Source organism: Nothobranchius furzeri, chromosome 9 (genome assembly GCF_043380555.1).
Source record: "Nothobranchius furzeri strain GRZ-AD chromosome 9, NfurGRZ-RIMD1, whole genome shotgun sequence".
In the NCBI taxonomy this organism is placed as follows: Eukaryota; Metazoa; Chordata; class Actinopteri; order Cyprinodontiformes; family Nothobranchiidae; genus Nothobranchius; species Nothobranchius furzeri.
Window position 1 is genome coordinate 34892330 of NC_091749.1, and position 13253 is coordinate 34905582.

The 13253-nt window shown below is 39.7% G+C and overlaps 1 protein-coding gene across 1 annotated transcript; it reads left to right on the forward strand.

Annotated features, from left to right (window-relative positions):
- The first annotated feature begins 4147 nt into the window (after positions 1–4147).
- Positions 4148–12008, forward strand: smyd2a (SET and MYND domain containing 2a). The gene is made up of 12 exons (XM_015952748.3): positions 4148–4437; positions 5759–5822; positions 6320–6430; positions 6568–6628; positions 10149–10276; positions 10457–10524; positions 10653–10755; positions 10840–10950; positions 11040–11160; positions 11240–11414; positions 11492–11600; positions 11694–12008. Exons 1-12 carry the CDS (start codon positions 4265–4267, stop codon positions 11775–11777), a joined length of 1308 nt encoding a protein of 435 aa, XP_015808234.1. The 5' UTR covers positions 4148–4264; the 3' UTR covers positions 11778–12008.
- The last annotated feature ends 1245 nt before the right edge of the window (positions 12009–13253 follow it).

Here is a 13253-nt window from a genome sequence, read left to right on the forward strand (position 1 = left end):
GAGGCTCCACCGGGAGCTCAAGGTGGATGCTTCAGGTTTGTGGGGTGTGGAAGGGATGGGGGAGGACATTTTTTTTTTTCCACCGGTTTACAGAACAGGTAAAGAAAATGGAGGAAAAACGGAAAGAAGGACTCGGGTATTTACTCTTACAGCTGATTGGGTGTTTAGAGGAACTGGTTGGTGGAGTTGCCCTGGAACATCTGAGTGTCTTCCGCACTGGCTGCTGCAGCGCCCTAACAAACAGGATTAAACAAACTCATTCGTCTTTTTTTCCTTTACTTTTGTAAAAAAAAAAAAAAAAGGAAGAAAAAAAACAACAAAAAAGTGGACCAAAATTTAAAAAGTGTGGTTTAAATTTCAGGACGACCGGAAGAACGATTAAACCAGTTTTTTTCTCTGACTGCTCCCTGTGGAGCTTCAATTATTTCATCTTCCATCTTCATGATTTATTTTCAAATATCTAAAAATCCAAACTAGATTTCTGCTGCAGCTTCTTCTTAGGTGTTCAGATGAGTTTTCCTGCTTACACAAAAAATAAGGAAACTAAGCACTACTAATGCTGCCCTGTAATGATCTCATTTATTTATTAAAAACGCATCAGGTGTGTGTAAAAACCTGCTTGTTCCAGTTTCAGAGGCGTGGATGGAGCTCCCTCTCCAGTTGTTTTGCTCTGAGGTTTAAAACTGCAGTGAACTGTTTTTTTACTAAGTGTCTTCTCCGTTTCTGCTGGAGAAAAGCAGAGTTTTATTTTTTTAATTACAGAGAGCAACAGGCATCACTTCAAGCTACCAGATAGTGTTACAGCCACCAGTTTTAGTTATTTTACCCATCTGCCAGGTAACCCGATGCCTTTTTGTGCATTTCAGCTTTTCCTGGGCTTCCTTGCATAAGGTTTGCTGCTGTGAGTCTCCATGCTTAAGTTCTTATTGTAAGAGAAGTTTGTGGAGGTTGGAAGAGATCTGAACGTGTTCTAACTTGGCTCAGTTTGGGTTTTTTTTTCTCATTAACAGAAAAACTGTTTTGTTTACAGCTTTTTACTGACCACCAATGACATCCAGTGTTGTCTGATTTTATTCTACTCCATCTCTTTGGTTTTGATGTTTTCTGCCTGACGCTTGCCTTGTTTAACCCGTACTGTTCTCGACAAAAATAGAGCTGGTTAATAATCCCGACTCATCTGGATGACGTGTAAAGATGTTGCCTTCATGATTAGTAGGATTTTTTAAATTGTAGTGGAAAATGCAAACATTCTACCAGATTTAAATCACACAGACAGTTTTTATTAAGTTGCAGAAATAGAGCATTTTAAACTTTTATTTAATCCGGTAAAGACTTTTACAGAAGTTGCAATGATGGTTCTGACTAGACCAGATGATTCATAAAACAGATGTGAAGTCTGTCGTTTTCTGCAACGATCAAAATCCAGATTTATTGTTAACGTGGGAAGGTTTATTTTTTTAGTTCGTGAAGTGGAAATTTGTTGAGTTGTGAATAGGAACTTTACATTTTAAAAATAGCTTCTTTATTATTATTTTGGTTTTGTAGGCGTTAACTCCCTCTGTCGCCATGAGCTGCAGTCGCTTCAAAGAAAATAAAAAGGACTTTTTGTGCATCTGAGATTGAAAGTTTTAGTTTTTACTCCCATTCCTTTTCTTTGAGATGACTGGAAACTAACTGCACACAAACCTGAGTGATCGCCAGCATCAGTGCACATCTTATATGAAGTCTTTGCTTTCCAAACTGGTCTCATACTTCTGGACATGTTATTTGGGTTGTGTTGTACGAGGGGAGACGACAGAATTATGAAGGTCCTGGTTTTTGATTGGATGATTAAATGTTTACATCTTTAGCACAACGTGCCAAAGTTACTTCCTGTGTTCTGTATGAGGAGTAATAAAAGGGTGGGGTGGAAGCTAAGAATAGCTGGATGATTTGTTCAGGATGTTTTTGTATTTTCTTGCTTTTCGATCCGTCGTCGGTGTTCCGCTTTCATGCTGGGCGTTGTTACACTTATGGAAGAAAACTGATTGTCACTTATAGGAGGAATGTTAGAAAAATTTATTTCATCACTAAAAGTAACCTTGAACACAGTCATTGTTGATTCTACATGTTTGTGTCTTATTTAGGATAAATCTGCAATTTATTTGATACAATTCAACTAAAATCAGAGTGAACTTTGTGTTCTTTCAGCTTTTCCTTTAAACAGGGATCAAGTGGTGATTTGTTGTAAAACTGGGACCACTTTAACTCAGACACTCCCTGAGAAGAAGAACCCCCTAAGCCCTGATCAGACATCCAGCTCAGGACTGCGTAAGCTTCTCCATCTTTTGTTTTGTTCAACGATGAACGTCGCGTGCGAGTCAGAAATCACAACAAAAAAAAAAAGACGGATCAACGATTTAAATATTCATTTGTAGGAAGAGGCACGAACAAATGCCAGAATCTGTGAAGAATGTGGCTTTGAACTTTTGAAGTGGGGTTTAAGACTCTTGGGGAAGGGGTCATGTGTGTAAAAGTGTATATTTTTGTATATACTACATTAGTGTGTGTACAGTATGTACATATATACACAGTGTACTCCGCTGCAGTTCCTAGTTTTGTTGTCAGACTGTACAGCGCTTCTAACTGTTCCCTGTTTTATAGAATCTGCAGAAATTCCACTTTGAATGAGGAGAAATGATTAACTTAAATAAAAACATTTATATATAAACTAAATGGTGTTGAATTTTTTTTATTCTGGTGGTGATGTGAAGAGTCCATGCTGTAAGTTGGTAAACATGAATGTATCTGTAGGAAAGGATGGTAAAGACCTGTATTTGTAAAGCACCTTCTAAGGGTACAACCACCCAAGGCACTTTGCAACACATCATTTAACCATTCAAACCTTCACACATTCACACGCTGGTGATAATGAGCTACGATGTAGCCACAGCTGCCCTGGGGCTCACTGATGGAGACGAGACTGCCGAACACTGACTCCACCGTTCCCTCCGACCGCCATCAGGGAAGGCACTTCAGGTTAAATGTCTTGCCCAAGGACACATCAACAGAATTCTCTGGCAGGCCCCAGGATCAAACCTACAACCTTCCAATTACTGGACAACCCACTCTTCCTTCTGGGCTATGTAGTTTTCCTGCAAATGGTGCGCAATTTGGCAAATGTGCATGTGTTTTGCACGTAATATGAGACTTCAACGACTTAGAAGGAACATTAATTGGAAGTCTTACAATGGCAGGGCTAAAATTAAAAATGACGTGTTGCTTTCTGAGAACCTTGTGCAAGATTTAGGAGCACCTACTTGGCATTGACTTCAAATAAATAAAAAACAGAAATTTTTTAGATTAAGTCTTTATATACAAGTGCACATTTTTGCAAGTATCTAAATAATGAATATTACATAAATGCACATGTCATAAGATTTTATACAAAATTTGCAAACATTTTGGGCTTTTGGAGTAATTTACAATATAAATTGTGTCAAAAAAATGCGGAACTAATGTGCTCCATGCAGATTTTTATGTATTGAGATTTTAAACTGAGAGCCAGAAAGGGTTTGCCCAGCAACTTACTCCGATTTAATGAATGTTAATGGATACAAGTCACACTCATTACTTTAAATAGAGTAATTTACCCTGTTTTAGATGACTTGGAATTATTTATCTTTCCAGGAAGTGAATGTAAAAATTGCCAAGTAGATGCACAGAAATAGCTCTATTTTTCAGTTAATATAACTTTTACCTGTGGTTTATTCATAAATTATGCATAGATATTTGATCTGCAATGTATAATTTATTTTCATATGTATATTATTATTTATGCATGTTTTCTGATGGATGGCTGAACTTTTAGTCACAGCAAAAACCTAAATCAATCAATCAATCAATAGATTTAAAATGATTCAAAAACCCACAACATATCAGTAGAATTTAAAAAATATCAAAACAGGAAGATAACTGAAAATTAAACTGTAAAATATTACAGTTTATAAAAAAAGATCAAATAGATTTATTAAAATTTGGGTTGAAAATCTGTTTGGGTGTAGCATTTTGATTCTTTTTTAGATCATTTGTTTTTATTGCTACACCTTTCCTGCGCCATGAACTAACCAGGGTGTAGTGTCCTCGCCTCGCCGGCAGGGGGCAACAGCAGTGACAGCGGACACACACCGGACCGGGAAGGAAGACGGAGTTCAGACACAAGCTGATTATTAGCGCACTCATCAGCAGACGCGCGTTGTGTCTGAACCTTAAACTGAAACAAACGATGTCGAACGAGGGAATAGAAGGAACAGAGCGCTTCCTGAGCCCTGGGAGAGGTCAAGGCCTGCGGGCGGTGAGGCACTTTGCGGTCGGGGAGTTGGTGTTCTCCTGTCCTGCCTACACCTACGTGTTGACAGTGAATGAGAGGGGAGCGCACTGTGAGCACTGCTTCACCAGGTAACCTGCTCACTTTCCCCAAACTTTAAAAAAAATCTCAGATACCGAACTCTGATACTCTAAAGGCGACGGAGCCAAGTATGTGGCTAGTTTAGCGTCCACAAGCTAAGTTTTGCTGGTAAACCTGCTGGACAGTGTCAGTGGGAACTCACCTGACTGCTGCTGCAGCTTTTCTCTGCAGAGTTTGATCCGTCTCAGGTGGGCTTAAAGCCGTCATATAAATTATCTGAGCTTTACCAAGCAGGTAAAGCGTGAACATGGCTTTAAAGAAAAAAAAACATTGAGACTAATGCACTGAGAAATGAATCAGTAATTATACTAAAACCGTGCAGGGTGTGAAGTGGTTAGAAGGGCCCGTTTATGGATCATTGCCATGTGTAGACCATAGACATATAATAAGGTGTACATACACACTCATTGGAGCAGCAGAAGTCTAAATGTAGTCTTCTGCTTCTCTGTAATTCAAGACATCATATTACATTTTTCATTCATCTCAACAAATGTATTACCACCAACAGCCTTTCATACACCCACACGTGTCCTAACCAGGCTGCCATAGGAGCACTAAAAGGTTAGGACACTAAATTTAGATGTGTCCCATGAGAGGAGGCCAGAAGTGTGTGTGTGTGTGTGTGTGTGTGTGTGTGTGTGTGTGTGTGTGTGTGTGTGTGTGTACACACTTGTTTAACTATCCTACTTAGGACCAAAACTGGCATATTCACTGATTAGTGAAGACCAATGGGCCTTATAAGGACCGAAACACAGTCCTAATACGGTGGACCCCTTGTTTTAGGCTTAGGGGAGAGGTTTAACGGTAAGATGTGAATTGAGTTATTGTTCCAGTTAGATTTAGGAATACACTGGTTATGGTTAGAGTAAGGGTTTGGGTTAGGCATAAATGCAGTTACTAAAGTTAATTGAAGTCAATACAAGGTCATCTGTTATCTGGATAGAAAAATGAATGTGTGTGTGTGTGTGTGTGTGTGTGTGTGTGTGTGTGTGTGTGTGTGTGTGTGTGTGTGTGTGTGTGTGTGTGTGTGTGTGTGTGTGTGTGTGTGTGTGTGTGTGTGTGTGTGTGTGTGCGCGCGCGCGCGCGCAATGTAAATAAAATATTATTTATAGACTTATTTTTTCATAATTGTTAGGGATGAAACACTGGAGACCTCACTAACATCCTTAAGCATCTGAATTTAACAACTGTCTTGGGTTGTGGAAGAATAATAAGTCATTAAAACTTTGATTTAAACTATAAAAGAATGTTAGCGATGCATCATCGGGTTGTCCCCTGTGACGTTTTAATGATGTAAGTCTCTTGTTTCAGGAAAGAAGACCTGTTCAAGTGTGGTAAATGTAAGCAGGCCCACTACTGCAATGTTGACTGTCAGGTAAGTCTTTCCAGGTGTGTGTGTGTGTGTGTGTGTGTGTGTGTGTGTGTGTGTGTGTGTGTGTGTGTGTTTAAGTTTCTATATTTGAGGAACTGACAGCAAGTTTCACTTGTACTTAACACAATTAGGAAACTTTTCTAATGGGATTCCTGAGAATAGACATCTTTTACCTCATTAGCTGCTGTCTTATTTTTGCACAAACAATCATTTTCTTATTTTTATGCCGGTGCGATCTACCGGTGTTTCAGAATGGGCTGAATGGGGAAGTTCCCACCACTGTTGCTATGACGACTAGTCATGTCTAATTTTAGTGTTATGATGCAAAAAAAACTTTCTGCACTGCAGTTTTATTATTTTTGTTTTCAATGAATCAGCTGCTTCTAATGTTTTTATTCTTTAATTTTTAGGTATTTGTCCCGTTGAACATTTTTCTCAGTTAACAAAAAAATGTTTTCCTAAATTAAATCTTATTTTGATTTGTGTGTTTATTTGTGCAGAGAGGTGACTGGCCCATGCATAAACTGGAGTGTGTAGCCATGTGTTCCTATGGGGAGAACTGGTGCCCATCAGAAACTGTCCGACTGGTGGCCAGAATCATCACCAAGCAGGTAAAAGACCAACAGACTCTTGACGTTTATTCATTTGAATGAATTAAAAATATTTTACTCTAATAAAGTTGATGAAACATGTTAAATGATTATTTATAGATTATAATCTGAATTTCAATCTTGGATGCTTTCTTTAGAGAGTAACAACGGAGCGTACCCCTTCTGAAAGGCTGCTGCTGTTTAAGGAGTTTGAATCTCGTAAGTAGAACTGTGAGTGTGTGTGAATTAGATTTATTAATCTCTCAGGGGAGTTCCTGCTCATTTAGTTACATATTCGTTCACTTTTAGAGTGTGTGTGTGTGTGTACTTTTTTCTCTGGGATCACTCTGTGTCTCTGCAGTTTTAGGAGTGTTTCTATTAATATTCTGGACTGTAGCCTCCAGTCCTGATTCTGTCTCTTTCATCCAATTTGAGAATGTGGAGCGCTGGGACTTAAATCCCAAGCTTCTGGGTGCAGTAATTCTACATTCTCTCCCCGCTAACAACTGTTGCCCTTGAGCATTCAGACCACTGATTCAGACACAGTCTGGTGCTTATTTATTAAGCTAAAAATCATAAAAGATACATCTGTTTAGCTTGTATTTTTTCTTTTAGATGGACCTTTTATGGTTTTATCTACTGTCCTATGTTACGGATAAAACAACTAGTGAGACATTTTAGTTCTGGAACCTTTTACACAATTTTTTATTTATCCTTTTATTGAGCTTTGTGAATGACCTTTGTCACTGTGCATTTAAACAATCTAGTACCTTGTTTATAAATCTATATTTATCTTATGCTCAGATTTCACTAATGTACAGGTGCTGGCCAGTAAATTAGAATATCATCAAAAGGTTGAAAATATTTCAGTAATTCCATTCAAAACGTGAAACTTGTACATTATATTCATGCAATGCACACAGACCAATGTATTTCCGATGTTTATTACGTTTAATTTTGATATTTATAGGTGACAACTAATGAAAACTCCAAATTTGGTATCTCAAAAAATTAGAATATTCTGAAAAGGCTGAATATAGAAGACACCTGCTGCCACTCTAATCAGCTGATTTACTCAAAACACCTGCAAAGGCCTTTAAAAGGTCCCTCAGTCTTGTTTTGAAGGCACCACAATCATGGGGAAGACTTCTGACTTAACAGCTGTCCAAAAGACAATCATTGACACCTTGCACAAGGAGGGCAAGACACAAAAGGTGATTGCTAAAGAAGCTGGCTGTTCGCAGAGCTCTGTGTCCAAGCACATTAACAGACAGGCGAAGGGACGGAAAAAATGTGGTAGAAAAAAGTGTACAAGCTCTAGGGATAACCGCACCCTGCAGAGAATTGTGACGACAAACCCATTCAAAAATGTGGGGGAGATCCACAAAGAGTGGACTGCAGCTGGAGTCAGCGCTTCAAGAACCACCACGAGGAGACTCATGAAAGACATGGGATTCAGGTGTCGCATTCCGTGTGTCAAGCCACTCTTGAACATGAAACAGCGCAAGAAGCGTCTCGCCTGGGCCAAGGACAAAAAGGACTGGACTGATGCTGAGTGGTCCAAAGTTATGTTTTCTGATGAAAGCAAGTTCTGCATTTCCTTTGGAAATCAAGGACCCAGAGTCTGGAGGAAGAGCGGAGAAGCACAGAATCCACGTTGCATGAGGTCCAGTGTAAAGTTTCCACCGTCAGTGATGGTGTGGGGTGCCATGTCATCTGCCGGTGTTGGCCCACTCTGTTTCCTGAGGTCCAGGGTCAATGCAGCCGTCTACCAGGAAGTTTTAGAGCACTTCATGCTTCCTGCTGCTGACCAACTTTATGGGGATGCAGACTTCACCTTTCAACAGGACTTGGCACCTGCACACAGTGCCAAAACCACCAGCACCTGGTTCAAGGACCATGGTATCCCTGTCCTTGATTGGCCAGCAAACTCACCTGACCTTAACCCCATAGAAAATCTATGGGGTATTGTGAAGCGGAGGATGCAATACGCTAGACCCAACAATGCAGAGGAGCTGAAGACGACTATCAGAGCAACCTGGGCTCTCATAACACCTGAGCAGTGCCACAGACTGATCGAGTCCATGCCACGCCGCATTACTGCAGTTATTGAGGCAAAAGGAGCCCCGACTAAGTATTGAGTGCTATACATGCACATTCTTTTCATGTTCATTCTTTTCAGTTGGCCAACATTAGAGAAACAAACATTTTTTCATTGGCCTTTAGAATATTCTAATTTTCTGAGATACCAGATTTGATGTTTTCATTGGTTGTCACCTATAAATATCAAAATTAAACGTAATAAACATCGGAAATACATTGGTCTGTGTGCATTGCATGAATATAATGTACAAGTTTCACGTTTTGAATGGAATTACTGAAATATTTTCAACCTTTTGATGATATTCTAATTTACTGGCCAGCACCTGTATGTTATTGATGGCAGTTGAAGTGCTGCAGAAATGTATTCATTACCCTCAGAAACTCATTCATCAATCAGTCTGTTGTTTTCTTCTCCACCTCAGCATTATTATTGCTAACCTCCAAAAGGTTGGGAGTCGTGCATTTGTATCTGTGTGTGCGTGTTGATTGGCAAAATGTTTCTGGGAGGATTTTATTGAACTCTCTGAGGAATTAATCACTAGATATGCATGTGTGGCTGTTTTAAAGCAAGGTTAAATACGTTTGCCATTTCTCCCTCCTACTGGTTGAAAGCAGAATTACAACTGTTGTTAAAACCCCTGCTGTAGCCTACTGTAGCTAGTGATAACAGCGTGCTAATGCTAACATGAGCTAATTGATACTAAAATAAACCACAAAGTAAAAAGAGTCACACTGCTGGACAAAACAATGTTGCTTACAAGTTCAGTAACAACAAAGCCAGGTCACCATCAGTCTATGTTTCTGTAGCCTCTTTTAGCGCCCTCTAACTAGTGTGGGCGTGGCGATGTTCACTCTGGTTTTAGCTGTTTGCTTTGCCTCCAAAGACATTATTCTCTTACTTTTATTTCCAGCTCTGCATGATTACTTCAATAAAAGCAAAATCCTTTTTCTTCTTTTTTAATAATTTTATTGACAGTCGGCAGGCTGAAAAAGCTAACTGTTAGCCTTCATATTAGCTGCCGGCAGACTACACAGCTATTGCTGTGAATCAGGCAGAGATCGCCCACTTGTGTTCCTACCCATACCACATACACTTCTGAGGGCTACGGAACGCTGTTCAATGTGACATTTAAGTTTATGATTCAAGAACCACTGAAACCAGTTTGAAAGCAACAGATTAAAGTGTTAAAACTCTTTAGTGTTGCTTTACCTTTCAGAGAGCTAGCTGGATTTATAAAACACAAAAATGTCTGTAATCAGTTAGCTGTAAGGATGTGTTTGTAGTTGAGAGTATTCCACCACACAAGCTTTGAGCTCCTGCAGATTGCATGAGATTTGACTAAACGCCATAATTTTTCAGTATGAGAAAACTCCGGGATGCAAGGAAGCAGGTGAACTAAACAATGGGCCTTTTCTAATCTTGAGAGGACAGAAAACACAGTTCATAAGTCTTTTTCTTGTTTGAGAAACAAGGATTTGCTCAAATAAAATATAAAGTCACAAATATCCCAAACAAACTCCTTTGTAAACCTTTTGTTTTCACTAACAGTCTCGTGTTTGTGGTTAAGTTTTATTCAGATCTCACATTTCTGTCTGTTTTGCTCACTTCCTGTCTGTGATTGGTTCCCTTTGACAGATCTGGATAAGATGGACGATGAGAAGCAGGAGATGAACCAGGTTGACATATTGTCTCTGCATCATTTTTACTCCAAACACATCAACGACCTTCCTGGTGACCAGGCTCTCACCGAGCTCTTTGCACAGGTAGCTGTTAGTCTGGTTTCATTCCAAAGAAGTAGGTTTACGAGCTAATGATCTTCTCTAGCTTTCACCATGTCAGAGGATCGCTTCACCCAACACCCGCTGGGTCCCGTCTGCAGCTCTTGACTCTTTAATCAGATCTGTCTCAAGCTGCACTAATGGAAACAACCTCTTTGTTTCCAGGTAAATTGTAATGGCTTTACCATAGAGGACGAGGAGCTTTCCCATCTAGGATCCGCAGTTTTTCCAGAGTGAGTCGCTGAAAGTCGAACCATCCATTTTTATACCTGTTTTATGCTTTCATTCAGAAAGTTGTAGAAACGTTTTTCTTTTCCTAAAAATCATAATTTTAAATATATAATCCTTTTCCCTCTTCCAGTGTAGCACTGATGAACCACAGCTGTAGTCCAAATGTTATCGTTACCTATAAAGGCACAGCGGCCGAGGTCCGAGCTGTTAAAGAGATAGATCCAGGTGAAGAGGTAAGAGAATAAGGTTTTGGGAACCAAATGCAGTTTAAAAATGTTGAATCGTTCTCGAGTTTTTACTCATTTGTGTCCTTGTAGATCTTTAACAGCTACATAGACCTGCTCTACCCCACCGAGGACAGGAGAGAGAGGCTGTTGGATTCCTACTTCTTCTTATGCGAGTGTACCGAGTGCAGCACCAAGTCTAAGGTTCTGTGTTTACGTACCAGATGGAGCGCTTCGGTACGACACCTTGCATAGGACGTTTTACTGAAAGTGTTTCTGCTACCTCTCCGTAGGACAATGCAAAAATGGAGACAAAGAAGCTGAGCTCTCCGCCAGAACCAAAAGAGATCCAATCTATGGTCAGCTATGCCAAGAATGTCATTGAAGAGTTCAGGAGAGCCAAACACTACAAAAATATCCTTGTCTGGTTAGAACACATCTTTGTCCCCCATCCTCCCCCTCTCTGTGTCATGATTCCTTTACTCCCCCTCACCTCCCAGTGAGCTGCTGGAAATGTGTGAGCTCAGTCTGGAGAAGATGGGAGCTATTTTTGCAGACACCAATGTCTACATGCTTCACATGATGTATCAAGCCATGGGCGTCTGCCTCTACATGCAGGACTGGGACAGCGCCATGAGCTATGGGGAGAAGATCATCCAGCCGTACAGGTATAACAGCAGCTATAACGCCACCTCTGGCCTCATGGTTGCTGCTAGTTTTTGACTCCTGCGTGTTTCCACCACAGCGTTCACTATCCTGCCTACTCCCTGAATGTAGCCTCCATTTATCTGAAACTAGGACGTCTGTATTTGGGACTGGAGAAGAAGACACAAGGTGTTAAAGCACTAAAGAAGGTAAGTAAACAGCACATTTATCAGAACATCTGGCTGTAAACGGCAACCAAAACGATCTTTGTTGATTGTTGCTTGTGTTGTTGGTTCTTCCAGGCCTTGTCCATCATGGAGGTAGCTCACGGAAAAGACCACCATTATGTAGCAGAGGTCAAACGGGAAATCACGGAGCAGAAGTAACAACTAACAGTTGCAGGAGGAAAACCATTTAACTGGAGTTCTGGATTGTGTATCACCAGTATCACCAGTGCATGGCATGCATCTTATACCTCCTTTTTTCTTATTTTCCTGCCTGACTAGACGTGTTTTTCTGAGGATGACCACATTTTATCATCTGCAACTGAGGTCTTCTAGTCAGAGTTAACCTACAGGGTTCGCCTCACTTGAATTTTACTCCATTTGAGGTTCATACAAGTGTAAAGGGACTCATGATGCTGCCTTTGAATCTGCCTTTTAAATAAGAAAAGCTTTCACTTGATAGCTCTATTTTTTTAAAGTCAAATGTTTTTTTTTTCTGGTGAGCCTGATCTTGTTCACCATGTCTTGTGGATCCACTGAGAGACTTACTTCACCGTCATGTTTGTTATCGACAGCTTTTCATGCTGCAGTGTTGCTCCAGAGCCAACAATTTGAAAATCCAACACAAACTGGTCAGTACTTGTTTCTGAAGGCATTACCACTTTGTCCCAGCATGTGATTTACTTCCTGTCACATATTTGACAACAAAGTAGTATTTGGTCTTATTTATTCTCAGTGAAACTGTGAAATAAGGGACTTCCGACACTCTGTAGCTGCAGAATGAATGCAAAAAGACTTGTCTTACCGTCTGTTTTGCTTTATTATTATTTTTTTTAAGTGTTGCATGTTTGGCTGATTATTATGCATTTGTGTACATTTTTATACTTTATTTATATATGGATAATTGACCAGGTCTCTGTTCCAAATCTCAGCTGTGCAGGACTTTGCATGTTCTCTTTTTGCATGTTTTTCTCCTCAGCCTCCAAAGACACGCATGTTTGGTTTATTACAGAGTCTAAGCTGACGTTGGGAGTATTTTGGTGCTTGCATGGTTGATCTTCATCTGTACGTGCTGAACGGGGCGCTGATCTCAGACCAGTCTAGTGCTAAAATAACAATGAAACTACAACCGTTTCTAGATCCTTACGAAATCCTTTTTTTTCTGAGTTATTTTTTCCTCACAAATGTAATTTTCTTTTTTAAATTTTTAGTATTCCTTGTGTTATTATATAAGATGTTTATACTGGCAAAAAGGCAGTAACACAACACTGTAGCTTTTATCAGATGATGCTGCAAAATTGTTTATTTTATTGTAGTAGGCCATTTAAACATGGATGTTTATCATCCTTAGGATGAAGTCGTCATTACAACCATGAGTATGATATAATGTGCTTCATGAGGATTTTCATTGTACTAATAGGGATGGTGTTTGCTGTCAGCAAGAATAAATAAATTATAAGAAAAAAGGGACTTACATGATAAATTTAAATCATGGGGTTAATATTTATTCCCCAACAGGTCATACTCTTAGGTCAGTTAAGTGGCCTGACTGGATGATGATACAGCTAGACTGATGTTTATCATTATTTATGGTGTTAAGTGATTTCTTCTCTCTCCAAAGTCAAGAACAAGTTATAA